We start from the raw sequence: 27,975 nt of genomic DNA, 5'->3' as shown, positions 1-27,975 counted from the left end.
AAATAGCCTGTAATAATGATCAAGCATTAAAAATCTCATCACTAAAATGTATAACGCACATAGCCAATATCAAATGAAAATTTTCTGTAACATTTTACAGCACTTCTACAACATATTTAATTAACCCCACAAGAGAGACAACCAGGTTTAATCTTCCATCAGATTTAGAGAGAAATTAAAATACATAAAGGGTAATAACAAACCTATGTTAATAACGCTTACTGTAAAAAAAATAAAATTATTTTTACAAAAATTATATAGTTATTACAATTCAAAAACATTTAATTTTCTCCATACATCTGACACTGACATGTTATTACACTGACAAAGTATAAATTACATTTTTACATTCTGAAAGATAATAAATAATCTAAAACTGGTTTTTAACAGTTTTTAATTAAGTTCGTAATTATAAAATAATTACGTAAATTTGTGTTTAATAAAACAAAATTATAATGTTATAAACCAATGAAAATATTTGAATAAATAACATTTTCTAAGCATTACTGTTTGCAGTAAATATAAAATTTATATTCTAAAAGAAGTAATAAAATAAATAAATAAACATATTTGAAACTACTTACGTTATAATACTTCTTTCATTATCTGCATCAATCATTTTTTCCCACTTTTCTATGATAGTGATGGAACTATTCAAATTATCAACACAAAAATAGGATTTTGGATTTTCAGATCCCAAACTATGTAATTCAATCTGGAAAATCATTTATTTATTATTAACACATTAATGAAGACCAAATAATGATTCACTGTTAATCAGTTTATCTTCTACACATCCAAATAAAATAATAAATTAAAACTTTTCTCACAGGTCATTATATAAGTAACACCGACTTTGTAAGATTTTTAAAATAATTATTTTTATCCTTCTATCAATATATTTACTTTAACAGTGCATGGCCGTGATGGAAAAGTCAATCCTGAGGTGGATTTAAAAAAAATTCATATGAAGTAGGTAGAATATTAATAAGTTACAAATTTACTCACTAAGTATTTATTAATAATATTTAAATATTTATGCAATTTTTCAGTAAAAATAGTATGGTGAACTATTACAAAAATGTCTTTTTACAACAAAACCGGGTAAAACTAAAATTATTTCACTATTTATTCCTATTATTTCATATTTTAACATACTTTTATGAACAAAATAGTTTTTATGTTATAAAACTTACAGTATTTTAAAAACAAAAAAAAAGTACAACTGTTTTATATAAAAAGCAGTAAAAGAACAATTTATAATACAAAAGAGAGTATTTAAAAAAAATACCTTTACTTTAAAATAATTAAAATTTATAAGCTTATATATCATGAATATAGGCCTGCTAACTAATGAATCAAGATTTATTATTTTTATTAATAAAGAGAATCAAAATTCAAAACTAATAAATAAAACTGCAAAAATAATCATAACATTTATGAATCTACTGGAGTAATATTTTTAATTTTATAAATTTTCCCTGAATAAAAAAATAGCTAAAATTTTTTTAATTATAAATAATTACTGAAACATTACTTAAAATTTATTCTTTTCAACAATTAAAATGTTTCTAGTGACATCCAAATTTATTATTAAAAAAAAAAAATTAATATCAAACTAATGAAAAGAAATACTTTATTGTTAATGAAAAAAATCAATAATTATTTATAGAATAATTTATATTTTTGCATTAATTATTGTGATATGTCCTAAAACAACGCTTCTCATAAGCTTGAGCAGTTTTTTTATGCAAATAACATAAATTATCTGATTTTTATTTTTTTTACAATGCAGTTTTTTTATTTTTTCAACCCACTTTCATAAATAATGTATTCTTATAGGTCATGGTGCTAAGACATTCATGGGTAAATTTTCAGGACCAAGGCCTTTATAACAGCATCAATAAAATCAAGTTATTTCATTGATAATTTATAATGGTGTCTAAACAGCAAGTAACTGTTCTTTTAAAAACCTCCTGTCCTGATCAAAATAAAGACTATTTGTTTATATTAAAGAACATATTAAGAAAAATAAAAGACATATTTTATTTTTAAACTTCAACATTACGTTTAAAATAACTCAAGATAATTCACTGGTAAAGCACATGATAGTTTTTTAACTTATAGGGTGTAAGTTTAAACATGGTCACATGTGAAAAATGTTGTAAATTCATGAATTATCTTTATTATACCATGGTTATCAGCTAACAGAAAATTTTATAGCAGATGAGCAAAATGGTAGATACATGCTTCACACTGAAAGAAACATATATGATCTGAAAATATTATGTGAAAATTCCAAAATTTAACTTTTAACTGATTTAACCAATTTTAATTGAAACTTTTAAGTTTGAATTATTAACCAACTGAAATGAAACTTGTAAGTTTCAAAGCATCAACTCCTGATAAATGTTTGGCGTGTAATTTGGTTTATGGATCATAAATAGGATAAGATAAACATATCCACGATAATGTTAACCAAATGTGCCACAGTTAGGCTGGAATCATTCACTTTGGAAATTAATTTTCATGTAATTATAGGTGCATTTTACATTCAACCTGATAAGTAATTTACAATAACTTAATGTATAATTTAATTTATTTGTCTACAAAAAAAGGTCTTGGTTACTGATGGTCAGTCAAATGTAATTCATAAATATACTGATTATACTTCCTATTTGTGAAAGTGGACACCTATTAGTTTTTCAAAAACTATAAAAAACAATTAATTTTTGGGATTCATTATTTTATTTTAATAAGCTGCAAAAGTATTTGAAATATTCTTGTTTTACAAACAAATTCACAAGCCAATTAATCGGTTATCTAACCCAATCATAACTTATTATTAAAGTAACACCACATTATTATTTTTATACCCACTTTCTTAAGAAAGAAATTTTGGGATATTTGAGCATGTACAGCATTCTTTCCTAAAAAAAAAGAAAAAAGTTAAAATGCAGTTTTAATAATACAAATAATAATCTGTTGGGCACTTTGTTATGAAAACTTTAAAAAATGTATCTTATATTTTAAACTTACTTAAATAAAAAAACATTATCTATGTAATACGTGGACTAGGGATTTGTATATATGGTTTATAGTAGATTATATCTGCAGGTAAATTTGTATGCATGATTATATTTGTATTATTGTAGTAGATATATTTGAGTCTGTAACATTTCACTGTAAGTAATTTGAAACATATGACCTGCAGATATGTAGTACAGAAATCCATATTGTTTGTATTTGTCAATGTTTTATATACATAAAACGTTTTAGATAGGATTATGGCTGAACAAATTTTTAATTTGGTAATTTCACGTTACACAATTAGAAATATCAAAATTAAAAATATATGTATTTATAATTTTAAGCTTCTAGTGTAACAAGTACACAATTGGTTCTACAACGGCAATTCTAACTGAAAATCAATACCAGAAAACAGAATTGTTCATGAAAAAAAATCATAGCTGAATAGTAATTAATACTACCATCTACCTGCAATATTAACAGCCGAATCAGTGCTTCATATTTAATCAAGAACTGGCTCATTTAATGTGAACAAATTCAAATCGTGATTTTACAAACTATTTGATTTTAAAGGATTGTATAAAGGAAAAAAATATAATGTAAACAGTCATTTTATGTAATATAAATTTCTTTCTGTTCATAGACTAATAATTACATTCACGTGACAAGAATCTAATCACAATTAAAAATAATATCAAAAGGAGAAATGTTATAGATACAACATATGAAAATAAGAATACATACGAGAGATATCTCTAAAGTAAACACAGCTGGGAAATTTCTCTCCTTAAGGTTGGAGAACCTGTGTTGTTCATGGCCACGCTAGTAATGTCACAGTGCATTGTTGTCTGAAGTTGTTGCATTGTAGTATCTTTGATTACGTGTGAGTTATTACATTATAAAATGAATAGGAAAATCGACCATCAACTGTGAAATACATGGAGTCATATCTTTATTAAACCATCAAAATGTTAAGCCAGTTGAAATTCATAGGTAGTTGGTTGCTGTATACAGTGATAATGTAACGCATGAAAGAAACATCCGAAAATGGTTTGAAAGGTTTAGAAAAAATAGAATTAATGTGCGTGATGAAGAACATTTCAGGAGGCCCTCGACAATCACCGAGAACTTGTTGAAATGCATCGATGATATCAGAAAATCGTCGCTCAATGATTTCTGACCAGGCCCTTCTTTTTCCTGATATTTGAAGAGCTGTTACTGGTTGGCATTGTTCATGATCATTTAGGTTTCAGAAAGGTTTGGGCATGTTGGGTGCCACTCAACTTAACGGAACATCACAAAATAATTCAAATGGTATCTGCTTTGGAATTTTTGATGCGCTATACAGAAAAAGGTGATGAGTTCCTTAATTCAATTGTTACTGGCAATGAAACATAGATTTTGTATTACATGCCAGAGAGAAAATGGCAGTCAAGTAAACTGCATCATCCTCAATCACCAACCAGACCGACAAAGGTCAAGGTTTAGAAAAAATAGAATTAATGTCCGTGATGAAGAACATTTCAGGAGGCCCTCAATAATCACCGAGAACTTGTTGAAATGCATCGATGATATCAGAAAATCGTCGCTCAATGATTTCTGACCAGGCCCTTCTTTTTCCTGATATTTGAAGAGCTGTTACTGGTTGGCATTGTTCATGATCATTTAGGTTTCAGAAAGGTTTGGGCATGTTGGGTGCCACTCAACTTAACGGAACATCACAAAATAATTCAAATGGTATCTGCTTTGGAATTTTTGATGCGCTATACAGAAAAAGGTGATGAGTTCCTTAATTCAATTGTTACTGGCAATGAAACATAGATTTTGTATTACATGCCAGAGAGAAAATGGCAGTCAAGTAAACTGCATCATCCTCAATCACCAACCAGACCGACAAAGGTCAAGCCATAGCCAACACTTTGCATCCAAATGGATGCAAACTGATGGATGGGAAATTTACAATCACCCACCGTACAGTTTGGACTTAGCTCCTTCTGATTACCATTTGTTTGGGAAATTGAAAGAATTTTTGGGTAGTAAGCAATTTGCAGGTGAAGGTAAACTTAAAAATGCTGTTAATCAGTAGCTAAATGGACTAGCGGCAGAAGAATACAACAAGGGTATATTGATGCTGATTTATCGCTACGGTAAACTTAATTCATGTAGCAATTATGTAGAGAAAGGCATGTAGTTTAAGAGAAATAAGAAATATTTATAAAATTTTCAGAATAAATCTTTTTACAATTAAACAGTCTTTACTTTGGAAACAACCTCTCATAAATGTAAGTATTAGTCAAAGTAGTGACTGAAAGAAAAGGGTATGAGTACTGTGCATAAATGGTGTAATGAAAGTTTCAAAAGAACTTTTTATCAAAAGATTAATTTATTTAAAATCAACTATTAATTTACAATCTAAAACTGTAATAATACAAATGAAATTTCTAATGCATGCTAATGTATTAAAAATACTCTTAAAGATATTTACCAAGTGCCGTTTAAGTTCTAATGATAAGTAATGCAAAACAGGATGACCATATGTTTGTAAATAATGCTGTGTAAGAAGCTGAACATGCTGTCGCAATTGTTGTTTTAACAATAATGTTTGATTCATGTCTAATGTTACCAAAGATAATAATTCTGTTTTCTTCTTTGACTCTTCTTTTTTCGTTTCTTCCATTCGCTGAAGTACATTAACAAAAATAAAATAAGTAAGTACAATAACCAGAGCTAAAATGAAAGAATATGACAATATTTTAATTCACTGATACAATTTCACAAACGCGTCACTAATAACAAACTTAAAATACTACAATATACAAAAATTAATTTTTAAATTACTAAAATGGTGATAGGTCAATTTCTCAGTAATTTAAACTAGTTTCCATAAACAATACTTGTTAATTGAACATTTTTATTTTTTCTAAAACAAACAAAACACCAAACTTTGCAAACACATATCAGCGCTTCTCAACCTGGAAGTCGAAGTGATATGAAAGGAGGGGGTCATGAAACTTGCCTACAACTTTACATGTAAACAATAATGAAATCATTTTATGAGAAAAAAATCATTTATTATTTATTTACATTAATATATACACATGTAAAGAAAATAAATTAATGAGATGGTTGAATTTGTTTTAGGTTTAAAAGTTTGTCCGTATATGAAACTATCTTATTAACATTCATTCACAAGCAAATTGTTTTCATGATAAAACATGATTCCTATATTTAGTTTTTAGCATAATCATGACATAAAACCCTTTTGAGGTAAGATGTAGTTAAAGGGATATTATTTTCAATGCTTCTGTGACTAAATTTTCACATTCACTTTGATGAGCAAGCCAAAAACATATCTAAAAAATCTTCAGATGTTAAATGTAGTTGTAACATTTTATTAGCAGACATTTTGATGAGCAGGTCATGAATCTCAACTGGTAACTTAGCAGCTGTAATGATAGTTTCATTAAATGGATTCAGTACCCATCTCTGAGAAATCATTTTTATCGTCTGAGAAATACTCTGCGAACAGAAGTTTTAGCTCATGCAAATGGATCTTCATGTTACCCAAACTTTGGTGAATAATGTCTTCTTCTTCCAAATTTTTCTCAATTAATCAGATGTGAGTGGAAACATATCAAAATTTTTGCTTTGAAGGTGAACAATCCAGATATCAAACTTCTTAAAGCATAAACTTTGTCATTAATAAAATGTTTTTATCACGTCCTTGTAAATTTACATTCATGTCGTTTAAATGCGAAAATACATCAGCAAAGTACGCTAATAGTAGTAACATATACTCATTATTCTGTAAAAACATTGAGAATGAAATTTGTTTATGCAGGAAAAATATTATAATACATCTTGCACTTCCAATAACTGGGTTAACCCCTGCAATAACCAATAGTTTAGCAAATAGCCTATTCTGTAATGGCAGACTTTTAATAAAATTAATCATATTTACAGCTTTAAAAAGAATTTATTTGAGATTTTCCAGCATATTTTATGTGGCAAGTGCATGTCTGTGAAGAAAGCATATTGTGTACATTTGCCCTTGGTATAAGACAATCTTTAATTTCTTCAGAAATCCACTTGTTCTTTCCTGTTACCACCTTTGCACCACCACTACATACTGCAATACATTTTGTCCAATCTATATTATAGTAGATTCATAAAAAAAATATCAAAAAGACATTGTCCTGTTGCATGACCAGGCACTGATTTGCAAAACAACATATTTTCTTTGATTGATCTATCCCTATTACATTCGTATCTCACAAAACATAATAACTGAGAAATTTTTGCCACATCTGCTGACTGATCAAACTGAACACTAAAAAAACACACTTGAACTCACTTGGTGAATTATCTGATTGTGAACGTTGGCAGCCATGTCATCAATTTACCTTGATATTGTGTTATTAGAAAGCGGAATTTTTTTCAGTCTTTTTTGCTTCAACACCAACCATAATTGCAGCAGGCAATATGAGTTTCTGCGATTATATGGGGTTTGGACATCTTAGCTACTCTTAATGGTACAAGACAAGATGTTTAAAGTACTTTTATCAGTATGGCTCGATTTATAAATAGCAGGTTGTTGAGTTCTTAAAGTATGTAATTTTCTTTTGAAGAATTCCAAGGGTTTCGCTTTATCATACAGGTGTTTAGTTTCACTGGATGTACATGGTTCACTTTATTTTTTTACAAATATATTCATTTTGCATAAGAATCTAATTAAAAAAAAAAAACAGTTATACTGTTTGACCCACGCACTAAAAAACTGCAACCTCAATTATTATTATTATTTTCAATGAAAATATGTTTTTAAAAACTTAAATAAAGGCACCAGATGCACACTTTGCATTTGAAACTAAACTGATGTTCTACAATCCCTATGCCACTTTTATTTTGCATTATATGCTTGTTTGAACATGACACTCTCATAGTGAATATTATATAAGCAGACAAAATTACAAGGAGCACATACACATCAAGTTGGAACCTGTAAATACATCTTGGTACCTTTATACATGCATGTTCACCCATTACAACCATTGTAACTAAATAGTTTAACTAGGTTTCACTGGGTTGGGGGTAACAAAATATTCATTAAATATATTTTTTACTTTTTGGGGATTGTGGAGCTGAAAAGGTTGTGAATTTTTATTATTTCATTTTCATTCATTATATGTTTTATATATATATATATATATATTATTCATTATTAAATTATTTATTCTTTTCATTTCCATTTTTATTTACGTTTCTCAGAAGTATGTGATAGTAATAATGACCAATCATTCACATTATGCACAAAACTAATAAAATTTTAATAATAAGCTAATGTAGCATATTTGAAACGCTTTCAGAAGTATTTGTGGTGCAATTCACAATTAAGTGGAATTGTACTGTAATTCTCAACACTAAAAATCTGCTGATACTGCAAATATTTTTTTTTTAAGAACACTTAAATTTGGCTTATTAAAAAGTGTATAAAATTTAAATTGTGTCAGTTCAATTATTTTTATCACTATTGTGTATTTATAAGTTTCATAATGTTCAAGTGTATTAAAATGTGGTTTGCAAAACATAGGCTAATAACAAAAATGAAAAAAATAAAACTGCCAGCAGTAACATAGCTGATGTCCAAATGCACCATCATTTACTATGAATGATTGTAAAAGCACAACTGAAATTGTTTTGATGTATATATTGATATTTCATTCAAATAAATTTTATTCAATATGCTGTTAAGAATTAATAAGTTTGTACAATTTTCACAATTGACCATCAGGGGTAAAGTAATATATATGACTTCTTTATCTTAACCCTACAACTAGTAATTGATTCTGTGATATTGATAATGTTCCTTGTTCAACCGGTAGCATTCCAAAAGCCATATTACTGAAATGCATAATATTATTAGTAATTTAATCATTTTTTCATGTGAAGTTACTTGTACGTGGTTTCATCTGTTTTTCTCTTCTTTTCCTTTACAAAAACAATACATTGTAATGTAGTTTCTTGATTTTGCTTAACTGTTTATTTTTAGTTTTATTCAGACACTCATTTTCTTTAGTTTATTTAGAAATAAATGAATAAATAGATGTTTAACTCTACAAGTGACGTCTTCCCTTTGTTAATCACAGGGTCTGACAGTGAACATTATGAATATCAGAAAAAGCAACTGTGACTACTGCTTCTTCTTATAACTTAATACTTTATATTTCACAACCATAAGAAAGATAAAAGTGAAGGGAAATAAAAAAAAAATAATCTAAGTTTTTGACTTAACAAAGTTTGACTGTATGGAAAAATAAAAAATAAACATTTTTCTTAGTAGTATGAAAACTGTCATGTTGTTCTATTACATTTAATTAAACATCATTGACAAAGTTATTTTTTATTTACTGTTATGATTAACCCTTAAATGTATTATTACAAATAGGAAATATGCTGAAAGTTTCTTATTTGATAAATACTGAAGAAATATGATTTTTTATACATACAGAGTATGTCTGAAAAGTTCCTGAACTAAATTAAATATAAATACAGATTTAAAGATAAGAAAATTTATTCACATCAGCCCTTTAAATAGAACCCTTCTCTAGTTATACAATTGTTGCAGTGCCGGTAGAGCCTGTCAAACGTTCTGGAGAAATCACTTTAAGGAATATCCTTTAATTACTTGGTGCAAGCCCTTTGGATGGCTGGAATGTTTTGAAAAGCGACCTTTCATCTTCATCTTGACTTTCGGGAACAAAAAATAGTCTGCTAGAGCCAAGTCGGGTGGGATAAGACTGTGATTTGATTTGTGGCGTAATAATGTGTTAAATCTATTGCCATGTGTGCCGAAGCATTGTCGTGCAAGAGAGTCCAACTGCCCAGATCCCAGTACTTGGGCCGGATTCGATGAATGCGATGCATAAGGCGTTTTATTACTTCCAAATATGATGAGAATTATGATAACTGGTTAAACTGTGATTTAGAATTCACAGTTTAACCAGTTGGGACAGTTTGATAAGTTGTGCGAGCACTTTCGCAATGTTTTCGTCGTGAACAGCTGTTGACGGCCTCCTGCTTTGTTTGTTGTCATCCAACGATTCTATCGTCTTTAAATTGCTTACACCACATGTATGTTGCAGTATGAGATGCGGCTTCGTTACTGAATGCTTTCTTTATCATAGAATAAGTTTCAATGAAAGATTTTTGAAGTTGAATACAAAATTTTATCACACTTCTCTGTTCTGTCGCAAGCTCGCACAAGGTCACATGAATGTATTGTACACGGTCGAATATAATTCGAGACTGAAGTGATGAAATTTTATACATACACTCCTCAGACATTACTACATAGTTCCTTGGTTGTCCAAGAGATCACATTACACCAAGAGGTGTAATCAATACTTCTATTGATTACAGAAATTTAGTTCGGGAACTTTTCAGAAATACTGTGTATATAGTCATTCTGTGAATTAATTTATTTTTAACACAAAAAATTAAGTAGTTCTTTTTTAATTTTTCAAATTTTATAAAATTTGAATACTTTAAGTAGGTACTTATAGAACAATCTATTTCTGACTGCACTCACCTGTGCTTGCAGTTTTTTACTTCTTCGTTTTGCTCTCTCCCTATCTTTTTTCTCTTTTTCAATGTCTGAGATCATTTCATTGTACTCAAACAATTCCTTCATTAAACCATTAAGTTCTTTACGAGAAACTTTAACTGCACGATCCACTCTTAATTCTTCTTTATCTTCTTCTACAGAGTAAAATAAAAATATTTGATTTATCCCTATTTAGATTTATAAAATAAATATATTATAAAACATTTCTTTGAAGTACTATAAACCATAAACCTCCTTTATCCAATACTGTTTTAACGCGGGTAATACTGTTAAAGATTGACATCTATTTCTTAACTATCAGTATTAATATATTTTTTAAATGTATAATATAATATGTATTTATATATATAATATAATAATTTTAATTTTTAATATAATATATATTTTTTAAGCCTTGCCACTGACTGATCACCTTAGGTAAATAATGTAACATAACATTAGGGAGTTATAGAGTTTTTATATATATAAGTTCTTTATTATACTACTTTCCAGTTTATATATAAATTTTTATAGTTCTGTATGCTTTTGAAGAAAAAATATATTAACAACTATCAATCCTACAATTTTTTGCTAATTGCTAGCCTTGCCATAGTTCCATAGACATGGGAAAGAGAACAAATATAGTAATGCTAATAAGGGGTAAACCAATTTTCAGGCCAATAAATTATACACACTAATGAATTTTGTCAACAATAAACAAATATAAATTTTGTATTTCATCACTGCTTTCACATTTTATTAAATAACATACAAGTATATTACGTAAAAATATACTAATATACCATTCCAAAAGATGAACACTTTTTGTAGTTTGTTTTCAATATGTAGAGTAAATTATACTCATCACTATAACAGAAAAAAAAAAGAAATTGAATAATACTGTATTCTGTACAATTCAAATTTCAGATGAGCTTTTTTTAAGAAAAATCTCATTCTGGGATTTTTTTGTTGATCTCATTAATGATAAACTCATCTTAGAGGCTTAAAACTTAACCATGAAAATTTTACAGAGAATCCCAGTTAGGCTACACTTAATAAAATTATTAATCATTAACTTTCATACTACCATCTTAGTATGCTTCACTCCTTCAATGCTTCTCTACACAATTTTCTGCAGATAAGATAGAGATCATGACCTGAAAACTGCTTCAAAACTAACATCTAAGGAGAGTTGTTAATTTTGCATTGCATTTTTCTTTCGAATAGCTCATCCTTTTTTCTTTATCTTTTCCCCCACTTTCAGTTTTGTGGTTCTGATCCACAATCCTGTAGCATGCAAACTATATCACAGGGCAGGCTATGATAGGACCTGGCTAAGGTTGTCAGAGAAAACTCTGATTTCTGTTTTTGATTCTCAATAAAATTAATCTGCTAATTATATAGAGCCAGGATTCTTGTTCTCCTATGATAATCATCATCATCATAATTTCTTTCATCCAATTATTAATGCGTCAGGCTGCAGATGATAAGAGTTCCACATAAATTTTCTTTAACGCTGTAATCCTTCAAAAAATTTCTGTATTACTGTTTTTTCCATGACTTCCATTACAATCTAACCACCTCTTTCTTCCTCTAGGAATTATTGCAGATAGGGAAATCATCATCAGTATGATTGGTAGTTATAAATAATGAGAATACCAAAACAAGTAGTTGGGGATAGGCAGTGGTGGTATTAAGGCAAGCTAGGATTTCAGACGGTACTAAAGTATCTATAAAATACAAGATATTTACTCCTGATAAGAAGATAATCCCACTGAAGAGATTATGTTTTGGCCTACCCCAAAAAAATCTCATTTGCTGATATCTATTTTTTTTATTTTACGAACACCCTTTATGTGCTGGTTGGTAGTAGCTATGAAATGCTTATAGAAATTATAAACTCAATTACCTCATAAGTCAATAAGAGGGCTATCTCTTAGCTTGCTAACATCACTATTTATGTAAAATTCAATTCCAATGTATTGACATTCTAACTAAACAGCAAAAATTTCAACTCTTTTTCAAAAATAGTTTTCTTTCTGTTAACTTTTAGTAGTTAAGTATCTATAATACTTTTAAATAAGAACTGGAATGAATGGGGTTATAGTAGAGAATTTTTCTAATTAGTCTAAACAAAGCTCACAGAACTAAGAGTAGTAAATAAATCCACAATTTGATAGTATTATTTGAGATTTGTTTGTCAAACATATTATTAATTATTTTAAAGAAAATAATAGTATGGACAATAAAATAATATTCTATACAAATATTATTTTAACATACGAAAAAAATAATTAAGAAAACTATATTTAAATAATACATCCTTGATATTACTAATAATGTAGTTAAGGAATATAGCAATAATATATTCCTTGATAATACTTGGATCAATAACAAAAAAAAAATTCAAAAGTTTTACATAATAAAACAATGCTTACCAGCTATTTCATCTTCATCAGCTAATACATTATACTCTGGATCAGCATCTACATCATCAATGGTCTCATTTAAATGAGGTAGTGCATCTGACAAACAAAGTTTAAAAAATTATTATCACTCTTGCTATAAATGAGGATATGCATAACAATAAAACAGGCTTTTTCTATTAATGACACAAAAATAATAATAAATTAGTAATATAATATATTAGTTATATAATATATATATATATAAATTTAAGATTAGCAAAGCAAATAGTTATTAAGAAATCTAATAACATCTTACTACTTAACGTTTTCAGTAATCATTACTATGCACTTAAAAAGTTTTACTACGTTTTCGATTTTACGTATTTTATGGCTGAATGTAAATATGGGTCTTTTCTTCTAATTAGATTCTATCACTTTTTCCTTCTACAGTTTCTTTTTGTCTAAAAATCTATTGGACTTTCAAATTATTGGCTTCTTATTAATTAAACAAAGCAAAGCATGATTTCTTCTTCAAGGGAGTTGAGGATAAAATCTCATCCCTCCAGAGTTTTTATCTGAAGGCAGCATCGCTAAATCAACTAAAAACATCAACTTTACATATTGACAAACATTTTTAAAAAATCTGGAAAATTCCTCACACAGAACCTTTGAAATATATCTATAATCAATAGTTATATACAGAGTAAAGTTAAACAATCCTTAAATTTATTAATCCACTGAACTGGGAAATTTCCTTTTAGGTTGGCACTAATGAGTGGACTGGTAATGCACAACTATGTAGCAATAACTTATACATAACAATAAAGTAATCTCTTCCTAATTTGTGTAATCATGTGTTTTACACAGTTCCAAGTGGATTTAGTTTTGAGAGTTATTTTACATCACAATTTGTTTTAAACATATCAGGAAGGACTGCTGTAGCCTTTGCTCTATCAAACATACCAATAAATCAACAATTTCATACATAGTAACTTGTTTTTGAGAAACCGGTAGTGTAGATGTATGAAAAATCTGACAGGTAAGTTTTAAATGACGAATCTTTAAGATGTGTCTGTTTTGCATTCTTTGAACAATTACCACAAAAGTCAATAAGAGGGCTATCTCAACAGATTGGAATGTCATATGGGAGTACTAATAAAGCCATAGAGAAAGTAAAATTATATTTATAATGTACGTACAAATTCCAATTACAGAAACAGACCCAATTATTTGCAAAGGTTTATGCGTTTTGTTCATGGCAGTATTCAAATCTTGGATATTTTCTTTAACGATGAGACATGGATACTTCAATATCTATGTATCTGTGTGTATTGGCCAAAACAACCAATACTGAAGTGCAGAGAACCCTCAGTTCCATGAGACTCCATTACAATCAGAAAAGATTGGAGTTTACATACTCAGGTGCGCGATTTCTTGGAAGAGAATAGTGGAGCCAATATTTTTCACAGAAATAGTAAAATCTGAATGCTACCAGCAGGTTATAACTGATTTCATAGTACTGCTTGAAAAATATGAACACAATTGCTGGATGGAAGAAGATAGCCCACATTGTTGTGCACCATCCTGCAGAGCAATACAATGTATCGTCTTGCTTAGCAATTGTTATTCACAACAGCTGAATAACACAATGTTGCTGCTATGTAAGTTCTTTTCCTTGTGGAGAATGTAATTTCCAATAGTCTACAGCCACCTAGGTCGCCAAATTTATCTTCCACAGATTTTTTTCCTACGGGAAATCTAAAAGAAATAATGTTCAGAAATAATACTTGTACAAACAATCAATTCAATTAGAACACTGAAGTTGAAATATCTCCATTTCAGTGATGCTAATATGAAGAAACATGTTGAGGCCTGTATAGCTGCGAATGGAGGACATTTTTTAGACGTTTATTTAACAAAATTACTGTTAAGTAATAAAATTAAATAAATAATTACTTCTTTCTTAAAAATTAAATAAGTTTTTTCATATACTGATTTCCTTGTATGTTTTCCATAGTGTAACTTTCCCCTCACCCTATACACACATTGTATATATACATATATAAATATACAATATAATATTCTTTAAGCCTCCACAAAGCACAGAATTAGAGAAACACTCTTACCTTTAATCTTTCATTCCATCAAAGTGCTTTCGAGCCTAAGCCCATCCTCAGTGAAATTTTTTTTTATAATTTTTAAACTGTTTACATTTACACAATAAAATTCTCAACTTTTTACAATTTGTAAAAATTGTTTGTTTAAAATAAAAAATTTAAAAGATTTTTTTTAAAAGCATTTAAAATAAATTTAGAACAAATATTTGTTCAGTCAAGAATGAAAAAGGATTACAATAATTATTAATTTATCATATCTTACCTTTGTATATCAATTTAAATAACTTTAATAAGAATGTCCTCATCAAATTCTGTTGGAAAGTATATAAGCCTGAATTCACATTTATATATATACTATTTTTCTAAAATTTCCAATTTTATTACTATTTTCATCTTCAATATTTACTTTTTTGACTATTTCCAAATTATCTTCTAAACTAGTTATATTATGATTATTAATTATCAAATGGTCAGCAACATTTGAGATACCCATCTTTCTATTTTTAAATGATCTAAAATTTTCATTAAATCTATCTTTAAATGATCTATTTGTTTTACCAATATATATCTTTTTGCAATTTTTGCATTAAAATTTATAAATACCACAAGAATCATATTTATTTTTTTCATTATTATATAAATATATTAATGAATTAAAAATAATTATAAAAATTTGTTCAATGTTTGAGCACCACCTGTTGGTTTTGAAAACTTAATAATTTTAAACAATTTGAATATTAAGATAGTTTGATTATTTTATATATAAATTAGATTTTCATAATAATTCCTTTTTGAGCATATTATATAAATCTTTTATACTTTACTTCTTCTTTTTAGGAACTTTATGGTTTTTTTTTATTAATACAACGTAAAGTGATATTAAAATGATCAACATTGGGTTTTAAAAAGACAATCTTTTCTTTAATTTTCATAGTTTTTTATCCCTATTTGTATGATCAGTTTATTCATTATTACTTATTAACTGATATTTTATATAGAAAAACTAATAAAAAGGCCATATATAATGTCTAATGCAATTGTTTAATCTAGCAGTTATTACCAGTAGTTATTTTGTCATTGTTTTTTTCTATAAACTCTTGAATTGTAATTTATTATTCTTTTTACTATAATATAATCAAGAAAAATAATTTCATTATTCTTTTGTTTTTCATATGTGAATTCTATGTTGGTCTTCAATTAATATTATTAAGAATGTCATTGATTTGTTAATTTTCATTAGTTATTAAAAAAAAATTACACATACCTGATGAAATAGTTAATCATATTTATTAAATATTTTAACTATTTAATCATCTAGATTTTGTAAAAATACTTCAGAAAAGTAAATAGATAATAAGGAATCCATTATAAGACCATTTTCCCATACAAAAAACTTACCATATTCTTTTATTTGATATATAATTAAAATATATTTTTAAAATTAATTCATCAACATACGAGGTCTGTTCAGAAAATAATCAAACTTTATTTTTTTAATCTTTATTATTAATTTTACAGATTATTGGTCCCTGTACCCTTAAAAGTACTCCCCTCCTCTATATACACACACTTTTCCAGCAGTATTTCCACTTTGCAAAGCAATCCTGGATAGTTTCACTTGATTGCAGAAATAATAAAAAAATCACAAGGAGCCAGGTCTGGCAAGTAGGGAGACTGCGGGGGGCAGACATCTGATTTTTGACACAAAACTGACAACTGACAAAGCTGAGTGTGCAAGCGCATTGTTGTGATGAAGGAACTGCAAGATTGTCTCACCACAACTCTGGTCTCTTTTGGCGGATTTTTTCATGTAACCATTGTAAAATGCCTTGATAATACGCACGGTTTACTGATTCACCTTAAGGCAAGAATTCAAAATTCACAATTCCATTAAAAAAAAAAAAAAACAGAGAGCATCAATTTGACATTGGATCGAGACTGATGTGCTTTCTTGGGGCATGGAGATTCTTTGTCAATCCATTCTGATGACTGAAATTTTGTCTCAATGTCATAGCTGTAAACCCATCTTTTGTCTCCTGTTATGATCCTTTGCATGAATGTTTCTTTGTCATCAGTTTGTTCAAGATGTTACCGACAAATGTCCACTTGATGTTCTTTCTGCTGTTCGGAAATCAAACAAGGAAGAAACTTTGCTGCAACTTGATACATATTCAATTTTTTAGTCAAAATGTCATGATCCAATTGAGATGCTAACCTCTTCTGCAAGTTCTCTAACATTCTAACGATTTGCACACACCAGATCAGTGATTTCTGAACATGGGTGTTAAGTTGAAGCCTAAGGCCTTCCTGGTTAAGTGTCATCTTTAATTGACTGACAACCACTTTAAATTGTAAAAACCATTTGTACCATTGCATACGACCCAGAGCATCATCTTCATAAGCTTGTTTCAAAAGTTGAAACATTTCTGTGAAAGTTTTCCCCAATTTCATGCAAAATCTTACGTTGCATCATTGCTCCCCAAAATTACTACTAACACTTAAATATCAATAACAACTGATAACTAAACAAGAACAAAATCAACAATCCAAGATCATGTGGTTACAGAGAGGTTATGCAGAGCACAATGATGCCAACTGCACGTCACTAAATATCTTTTTTGATGTGTAATTAAAAATGTTTGGTTATTTTCTGAACAGACCTTGTATCTGTTTTAAATTTAATATGTTAGTAATCCTCCTCTATGAATCATGAGACCTTGCCGTTGGTGAGGGGGCTTGAGTGCTCAGGGATACAGAGTAGCTGGACCGAAGGTGCAACCATATCGGAGAGGTATCTGTTGAGAGCCAGACTAAGGAATGATTCCTGAAAGAGGGCAGCAGCTCTTTCAGTAGTTGTTAGGGGCGTAAGTCACAATGACTTAAACGGCCATATCAACATCACTCAGTCCTCTGAGTACTGCGCAGCTGAAAGCAATGGAAAACTACAGCTGTTTTTTTTTTCCAAGAAAATGTGGCTCTGCATTTTCAAAAGTAATAATGGAGGCGCCTTCCTTGGTAAAATATTCCGGAGGTAAAATAGTCCCCCGTTCGGATCTCCAGGTGGGGACTACTAAGGAAGGGGTCACCAGAAAAGTAAAAAATAACATTCTACGAGTCGGAGCGTGGAATGTTAGAAGCTTAAAAAAGGTTGGTAGGCTAGAGAATTTAAAAAGGGAAATGGATAGGGTAAACGTGGATATAGTAGGAATTAGTGAGGTTCGGTGGGAAGAGGAAGGCGACTTTTGGTCGGGTGACTTTAGAGTAATTAACTCAGCGTCAAATAATGGGCAGGCAGGAGTAGGTTTCGTGATGAACAAGAAAATAGGGAGGAGAGTGGAGTATTTCAAGACGCATAGCGATAGAGTCATTGTAATAAGGATAAATTCAAAACCTAAACCGACAACGATTGTTAACGTCTATATGCCTACAAGCGCCCATGATGATGATGAGGTAGAATGTGTATACGAAGAGATTGATGAAGCAATTAAACACGTAAATGGAGATGAAAATTTAATAATAGTTGGAGATTGGAATGCAAGCATTGGAAAAGGCAAGGAAGGAAATATAGTGGGTGAATACGGGCTGGGCAAAAGGAATGAAAGAGGGGACCGACTTATAGAGTTTTGCGCGAAGTATAATTTAGTAATTGCCAACACCCAATTTAAAAATCATAATAGAAGAATATACACTTGGAAAAAGCCAGGCGATACTGCAAGGTATCAGATAGATTATATCATGGTTAAGCAAAGATTTAGAAATCAACTCGTGGACTGCAAAACTTACCCTGGAGCAGACATTGATAGCGACCATAATTTGGTGATAATGAAATGTAGATTGGGGTTTAAAAACCTGAAGAAAAGGTGTCAGATGAATCGGTGGAATTTAGAGAAGCTTGAGGAAGAGGAGGTAAAGAAGATTTTTGAGGAGGACATCGCAAGAGGTCTGAGTAAAAAAGATAAGATAGAAAATGTAGAAGAAGAATGGGAGAATATTAAAAAGGAAATTCTTAAATCAGCAGAAGCAAACTTAGGCGGAATAAAGAGAACTGGTAGAAAACCTTGGGTTTCAGACGATATATTGCAGCTGATGGATGAACGTAGAAAATATAAGAATGCTAGTGATGAAGAAAGTAAAAGGAACTATCGGCAATTAAGAAATGCTATAAACAGGAAGTGTAAACTGGCGAAAGAAGAGTGGATTAAAGAAAAGTGTTCAGAAGTGGAAAGAGAAATGAACATTGGTAAAATAGACGGAGCATACAGGAAAGTTAAGGAAAATTTTGGGGTACATAAATTAAAATGTAATAATGTGTTAAACAAAGATGGTACACCTATATATAATACGAAAGGTAAAGTCGATAGATGGGTGGAATATATTGAAGAGTTATACGGAGGAAATGAATTAGAAAATGGTTTTATAGAGGAAGAAGAGGAAGTTGAGGAGGATGAAATGGGAGAAACAATACTGAGATCTGAATTTAAGAGAGCATTAAAAGATTTAAATGGCAGAAAGGCTCCTGGAATAGACGGAATACCTGTAGAATTACTGCGCAGTGCAGGGGAGGAGGCGATTGATAGATTATACAAACTGGTATGTAATATTTATGAAAAAGGGGAATTTCCGTCAGACTTCAAAAAAAGTGTTATAGTAATGATACCAAAGAAATCAGGGGCAGATAAATGTGAAGAATACAGAACAATTAGTTTAACTAGTCATGCATCAAAAATCTTAACTAGAATTCTATACAGAAGAATTGAGAGGAGAGTGGAGGAAGTGTTAGGAGAAGACCAATTTGGTTTCAGGAAAAGTATAGGGACAAGGGAAGCAATCTTATGCCTCAGATTAATAGTAGAAGGAAAATTAAAGAAAAACAAACCAACATACTTGGCGTTTATAGACCTAGAAAAGGCATTCGATAACGTAGACTGGAATAAAATGTTCAGCATTTTAAAAAAATTAGGGTTCAAATACAGAGATAGAAGAACAATTGCTAACATGTACAGGAACCAAACAGCAACAGTAGCAATTGAAGAACATAAGAAAGAAGCCATAATAAGAAAGGGAGTCCGACAAGGATGTTCTCTATCTCCGTTACTTTTTAATCTTTACATGGAACTAGCAGTTAATGATGTTAAAGAACAATTTAGATTCGGAGTAACAGTACAAGGTGAAAAGATAAAGATGCTACGATTTGCTGATGATATAGTAATTCTAGCCGAGAATAAAAAGGATTTAGAAGAAACAATGAACGGCATAGATGAAGTCCTACGCAAGAACTATCGCATGAAAATAAACAAGAACAAAACAAAAGTAATGAAATGTAGGAGAAATAACAAAGATGGACCACTGAATGTGAAAATAGGAGGAGAAAAGATTATGGAGGTAGAAGAATTTTGTTATTTGGGAAGTAGAATTACTAAAGATGGACGAAGCAGGAGCGATATAAAATGCCGAATAGCACAAGCTAAACGAGCCTTCAGTAAGAAATATAAGTTGTTTACATCAAAAATTAATTTAAATGTCAGGAAAAGATTTTTGAAAGTGTATGTTTGGAGTGTCGCTTTATATGGAAGTGAAACTTGGACAATCGGAGTATCTGAGAAGAAAAGGTTAGAAGCTTTTGAAATGTGGTGCTATAGGAGAATGTTAAAAATCAGATGGGTGGATAAAGTGACAAATGAGGAGGTATTGCGGCAAATAGATGAAGAAAGAAGCATTTGGAAAAATATAGTTAAAAGAAGAGACAGACTTATAGGCCACATACTAAGGCATCCTGGAATAGTCGCTTTAATTTTGGAAGGACAGGTAGAAGGGAAAAATTGTGTAGGCAGGCCACGTTTGGAATATGTAAAACAAATTGTTAGGGATGTAGGATGTAGAGGGTATACTGAAATGAAACGACTAGCACTAGATAGGGAATCTTGGAGAGCTGCATCAAACCAGTCAAATGACTGAAGACAAAAAAAAAAAAAAAAATGTTAGTAATTTTTCTGTAGTTTCTTTTATTGGTATATTTGAAATATTGGTTACTTCTAAGAAATTTTTTTCTTATCTACTATAATTTTCTTTACATAATAGCTATAAACATTACCTCTTTAAAATCAAACTTCAGTATTGCAAAATGAAAAAAAGAACTTCCATGAAGAGTTATTAAAGACTTAATTAAAGGTCAAGAATAAATCTGTATGACTGCTTATTTATACATCGATATTACTAAAAAGATTAAACTTGTAAAAGAACAAAAATAGGTAAAATCTAATAATACACAAAGATTATTATTCAATATTATTCAGTTTTAAATCAGTTATATAAATTAATTAAACAAAAATTATTTGAACATTTCTAATTTTACATCTTAAAAAAAACCATTTACTTCAACTAGCTCTGATGATGATGGCAGCCATCAAAGTATTAAGTGATCAACTTTTTGAATTTATTATTATTTTTTAATAATTTGAATAATATAATTAAATCTTACATTATTTAATAATTTCATATCTAATGTATACATAGATTAGTCAAAAAATTATTCAAAACAGAGGTGTTTTAGTTTTTATTTTCTCTGTCTTGGTAAAAATAACTTAACCTTTTGCACTCATTTAGACCCTTTAACAAAGTGTCTCAAGAGTTGTATGGCCACTGGCTTGGATATTTTTAATTAAATATTTTATTTACGAGTCACTACGGCCTTGGATATTTTTCATAGTCACATACCTCCCAGCTCATATGGCACTGGGAGTGGCCCATACAAAAACCCATGAACACTTGCATGGCCAATGTGAGTGGCCTTGACATTTGTATGCTACTTCAATATAAATATTGTTTTACATTGGTCGTTATTCACATCCTTTGGTCGCTTGGACCTAGTAAATGAAGGATTGTTTTGTATGCAGTGAAAGAAGAGCTAGTGGGGTAAGGAAATGCACCAAATATATATGTAAAACATGCACTGCACAACCTGGATTACGTATGATATTATTTCGTGTACAGTATTATTTCTGCAATCAAATGAAACTATTCAGGACTGCTTCACAAAGTGGAAACATTCCTGGAAAAAGTATGTGAATAGAGGAAGAATAAAGAATAGAAGAAGTGTGAATAGAGAAGTAGTATAAGGTATGTAATTTAAGAGAAATGAAAAATATTTATAGAGTTTTCAGAATAAATTTTTTTACAGTGAAACAGTACAACGGTATTACAACTGTTATAACATAACAGTGGAAAATGGTGGGAAATAATTGATGCTTCCACATTATGATAACATCTATAAATTTCATTTTATAATAAAGTAACAACACATAATACCAACAAAATTAATTACCGAGAGGTTGTGTGAATTCTTTAAGGAAATTTTTCCAGTCTTCATTATCACAGTTCCAGTCATACATATCATAAAATTTCATATTATAAAATATGTTACATATTATAAAATTTCATTTTATAATAAAGTAACAACACATAATACCAACAAAATTAATTACCGAGAGGTTGTGTGAATTCTTTAAGGAAATTTTTCCAGTCTTCATTATCACAGTTCCAGTCATACATATCACAGGTAATATCAGGCGGAATAAACTGTTGTTCAATGGTCTCTAAAGGTGTCTCACTGAGTGATAACTTTGATCTTGTTCTATGTCCTATGGTTTCCTAAAGAATTAAATATAAATGTAATGATTGAACAAATTATACAAGTGGGTTATAACTAATGTAAGTATGCAAATAATAAAGCAAGACTTAAGATATTACAATCTTTCAAATGCTAATATGTTCTCTTTAAAAAAGTATGTTTAACCTTGAAAAAGTTGAATACTAAAAAAACATTAACTGTCAGAAGATTGAAGATCCCAGAAAAATTGCAGACTGAGAATGCAGAACAGGAAGGAGACGGAGATGAGATGTCTCTTAAAAGAAAATGATGGAAGAGATGTATGAGAAAATTAAAAGAAAATGGTAAGGCTTTATTAAAAATCATAAATAGTAGTAGTTTAATGAACAAAAAGGCTGGCTCATTTTAAACTGAATTTAACAACTGGAGTTCTAACAGGGAAATTAAATTGATAAAGTACAAACAGGATTGTCAAATTAAAACTGATATGGTTAAACAGAAAAATAATCGTATTGTGTTAGCAGTATTGTTAAGCGCATGGACATCACTAACTAATGAACATCATATAGATAATTTAATTACATCCCACGTTTTTTTATTATCTTTAACAATTTTTTTAAACAGAGTAAAGTTAATAAGAACAAAAAGTCTCATTAGATCATTTTTAGTGAGAGAGATACCACTCGGTGCTTTTCTCAACAATTTTACATATGAACAAAACCTGTTCAACTTAGCATCACAGATGGAAAAAATGTGAACTTCTAGCCATCTAACACAGATATTAGATAAAAATTGAAAGATATAGTAAAATTATATACAGCTCTTAAATAAATAATGGCTTAACAATGGTAATCAACTATGAAATACAAGACAAAACTGGAGAGAAAAATTTGTGAGAATACATGTTTAATGGATAAGGAAATTCAGCAGCTGGTTATCCACTATAGACAGTTGATGAAAGAATCCAATGAAAATAGTGACATCACAATTGAAATAAGAAGACTGCTTATTAATCATCAAAGAAATAAATTTATATAAATTATTTTTGCATTATTTTTCATGTTTTATTTTTGTTTAAAAAAATGTTATATGTAATTAAACAACAAATAATCATCTGTTATTCATTTTATTACAAAAATTAAAGAATCCTACAGTAATTTTAAATTACACTCTATATTTAAATTTAATTGATTTTTGTTGTATTTATAATAATTACACATATTGAAAAAAAAAGAAAAACCTATATGCAAATAATTGGAAATTAATTATAATTATAAAATTAATTATTAATTATAATTATATTAAATTAAATATATGCAAATAATCTAATGTACAAGGGATATCTCTAAAGTAAAGACTACTGGGAAATTTCTCTTCTTAAATTTGGTGAACCTGTGCTGTTCGCAGCTTTGGTAGTAATGTATACAATGCACTGTTGTATGTAAGTTGTCGCGTTGTAGTATCTTTGATTAAGAGTGAGTTATTACATTATAAAATGAATGGGACAATTGATGCTACTGGCGACTGTGAAATACGTGGACTCATATGTTTTTAAATGATCAAAACGTTAAGCCGGCTGAAATTCATAGGCAGTTGATTGCTGTATAAAATTGATAATCTAAAAATGAAAGAAATGTCCGAAAATGGTGTGAAAGGTCTGGAAATAACAAAATTTATGTGCATAATGAAGAACGTTCGGGGAGGCCCTCAATAATTACCGAGGACTTGTTGAAATGCGTCGATTAAATCAGAAAACATCATCACTCAACAATTTCCAACCTGGCCTTTCTTTTTCCTGATGTTTCAAGAGCTATTATTAAGAGCTGTTATTGGTCACACTGTTTATGACCATTTAGGCTTCAGAAAGATTTGTGCACGTCTTAACAGAACGTCACAAAAAAATCTAAATGGGATCTGGAATTTTTGATGCGCTACACAGAAACAGGTGATATTTCTTAATTCAACTGTTACTGGCAATGAAACATGGATTTAATATTACATGCCAGAGAGAGAACGGCAGTCAAGTGAATGGCATCATCCTCAATCACCTACCAGACCGACAAAGGTCAAACTACAGACATTTGGATGCAAACTGATGGCCACAGTCTTTTTGGATCAGTTTGGCATACTGCTAATTGATTTTATGCCACATGGAATAAATACCGAGTTTCGCAGTAGACTTCTGCAAAACTCTACGTAAGTTACGTAGAGAAGTACTTCTCTACGTAGAGAAGTAGTATGAAGTATGTAATTTAAGAGAAATAAAAAATATTTATAGAGTTTTCAGTATACATTTTTTTACAATGAAATGGTACAATGGTATTACAACTATTATAGCATAACAGTAAGGACCTGACTAAATTGGGGGCAATAGTTGAGGAAGTGAAGGACAGTGGAAGATGGTGGGAAATAATTGATACTGCTAATTACCATCTTGGGTATCAGTAGCCATCAAAGTAGCAGTAGTAGTAATAGTAGTAGTAGTAGTAGTAGCAGTGTAATAGTGAGCTATTGCAACTAAATGGACATTACTATTGTTCTGAGAATTGTGTAGACTGATCTCATATTTGGCCATAACTAAATCACTAAGACAAAGAGACAAAATGCCACAAGTTTAAGATAAAACACTACACTGCTTTGCTCGATCAATGAAAAAAAAAGCATACTAACAGGAAAACATCAATGACTGATTTTTATTCATTTCTTTCAACTATAATTTAATGATTTCAAACTTTCTGAACATCAAACAGCTGAAAATTTCATTTCACACACATACAAATATTGAAAATGGGAGGATACTAGTACAATGAGCTATTTTTAAATGGCTAGAACAAAACTCATATTACAGGATCAGACAGGCTAAATGCAATAAAGGATTCTTACATAAAAGACACATAACAATATGAAATAAAAATTATTAAAAAAGAGGTTGAAAAGAAAAACAGTGGAATGAGATTCTTTTAATGAATTACTTGTTTGCGATAGTTTGCTACAGTATCATACTTACGGTATTGAAATATCTGTATGTTCACTTACTTTAAAACCATTTTCATCAACAGACTGGTCATTATATCCAACAATGTTATTTTTATCAGTGTCATTCGTAATATCAGATTTGGTTGTACTTGCTGCAATACCACTACTCTTATTCGCTCCAATATTTGATTTTACTTCTTCGTTAACATGTAGTTTATCATTATGCAATCTTCTTTTCTTCTTTTTCATTATTCTGCGGCGCTTAAAACTTTTAGATGTAGAAGGAGTGGTATTACACTTGGTGTCTTCAAAATCATCTTCACTCTGTAATAAAATTTTATAAAAATATTTTTGTAATAAAATTCTATAAAAATAATTTTTTCCGGTGAAGAGAAATTTTTCCTTAAATCAAAAATATAGAGTAGATGATGTATAACTAATAATACTAATAATAATAAACAAAGAAAAACTTTTTTTTTAGATCTTGCAAAGTGGTATATTTTCATTGAATGATCAAACTGATTTCATTTGCAACCAGCTCATACTGTATTTGCTCTAACAACGTTAAATAATTAATTAGAGAACAGTCATCATTATTAAATACAGGACTTATTGTGCTACGTATAATTCTGCCTGAGATACAGGTGATTTTTTACTCCTGTTACCCAATTGTTAATGTCTGATAATTCTTTTCTAAGAAAGGAAAATTTTGTTTTGTGACACGAAGTTGGTAGCGCTACTCAACCGGTATAGATACGGCAGTGTGAATTGATTCTCCTTGAGCTGTGTAAACTTTTGTGCCGTTTCCGGTCGTGTTACGAACAGAATATCTTTTACCATAGAACGAGTTTTCATTCTTGAACAATATTTTGCTACGAAATCGTATGCAAGTGTAAAAGAATCATTTCAAATTAAATTTGTTGGTGTTCCTTATGGTGTTGCCAGAAAAAATGTCAATTTCTAGGCTAGCAAACCGATTTCAAGACACAGGTAGTGTTTGCGACAGAAAACGTAGTGGTCAAACAACTCGCTTGACAGATGACGTTTTAGAGAATGTGAAAACAAGATTGCTCAATTCTCCACGGAAAAGTTTATGGAAACTTTCCACACAAGTTGGTTTATCATATTTGAGTGTTTAGAAAGCTGCTGAAAAATTGAAATTGTATTTGTATTGCGTACGATTAGTCCAAGAGCTTCAGCCTCCAGATTTAAACAAGCGATTGCAATATTGCTGTTGGTTTAGGTCTCTCGTAAATGATAACGGAATCGAATTTTTAAACAGTGTTCTTTAGTGATGAAGCTTGGATTCATCTCTATGGTTATGTGAACAGTCAAAACTGTCGAATTTGGGCGGTTGAAAATCCTAACGCTTTACAAGACAAATCTTTGCATCCTGAAAAAATTGGTGTGGAGTGCGATATCTCGTCATCGTATAGTCGGACCCATATTCTTCGAACAAACAGTAAATGGTGAAATATACAGGAATATTGAGCGCCAATTTGTGTCCCTCCTGGAACCTCAAGAACGGTATTGCTGGTTTCAGCAAGACAGAGGTACATGCCACACGTCTCAAGAAACCATGGATTTTCTGCAAGAGTTCTTTGATGATCGAATAATAAGCAAGGGCTTATGGCCTCCAAGGTCCCCAGACCTCACATCTCCTGACTACTTTTTGTGGGGCTATATTAAGTCTGAGGCCTTCAAAAACAATCCTCACACTATTGATGAACTTAAAAGTCAATATTACAGACTTAATCAGGAATATTTCCAATGCAACTCTTAAAAAGGTTTCTGCTAATATGCTGAAAAGATTCCGTGCATGTATAACCACAAGGGATGGGCATTTTGAGCATATTCTCTAACAATTATGTAAGCAATAGCTTTTTATTAAATCTCTTTTGTAAGTAAAAAATACATTTTTTATTCCACCTAAATTTCCCTTTCTTAAATTACATTTAAAACTGGGTAACAGGTTTAAAAAATCACTCTGTACAAGATTACATTTTGTTGCTACTTCAAAAAGTAAGATCATGTTTTCAAGATAGAAAAATGGGTTTTTTCATCAGGGGAACTTTTCATGATGACAATAAATATAATTCATAATAATAAATGATATAAAATTATTTGTTCTTAAAAAGTAACTAACTATTCATTGACAACAAATAAGACAATGTAACTATTTTCATGTTTTACAGCAAAATGCTTTCACCTGTTACATACGACCCTATTATATTT

General features: G+C 29.8%; 1 protein-coding gene across 3 annotated transcripts in view; it reads right to left on the bottom strand.

Moving 5' to 3' along the window:
* Positions 1 to 27,975, bottom strand: part of LOC142322311 (GON-4-like protein) — a 66,949-nt gene that overhangs the window by 20,642 nt on the left and 18,332 nt on the right. For all 3 annotated transcript variants that reach the window (XM_075361247.1, XM_075361248.1, XM_075361246.1), the window contains exons 6-11: positions 25,801 to 26,064; positions 22,640 to 22,805; positions 13,072 to 13,158; positions 10,619 to 10,788; positions 5,516 to 5,710; positions 585 to 715 (exon numbers count right to left, since the gene is read on the bottom strand). In XM_075361247.1, coding sequence (XP_075217362.1) covers positions 585 to 715; positions 5,516 to 5,710; positions 10,619 to 10,788; positions 13,072 to 13,158; positions 22,640 to 22,805; positions 25,801 to 26,064 — 1,013 coding nt within the window. The remainder of the gene's footprint in view (positions 1 to 584; positions 716 to 5,515; positions 5,711 to 10,618; positions 10,789 to 13,071; positions 13,159 to 22,639; positions 22,806 to 25,800; positions 26,065 to 27,975) is intronic.

Source organism: Lycorma delicatula, chromosome 3 (genome assembly GCF_047948215.1).
Source record: "Lycorma delicatula isolate Av1 chromosome 3, ASM4794821v1, whole genome shotgun sequence".
Lineage (NCBI taxonomy): Eukaryota > Metazoa > Arthropoda > Insecta > Hemiptera > Fulgoridae > Lycorma > Lycorma delicatula.
The sequence above is the reverse complement of the archived record's forward strand: the minus strand, read 5'-3'. Positions and strand labels throughout refer to the sequence as shown.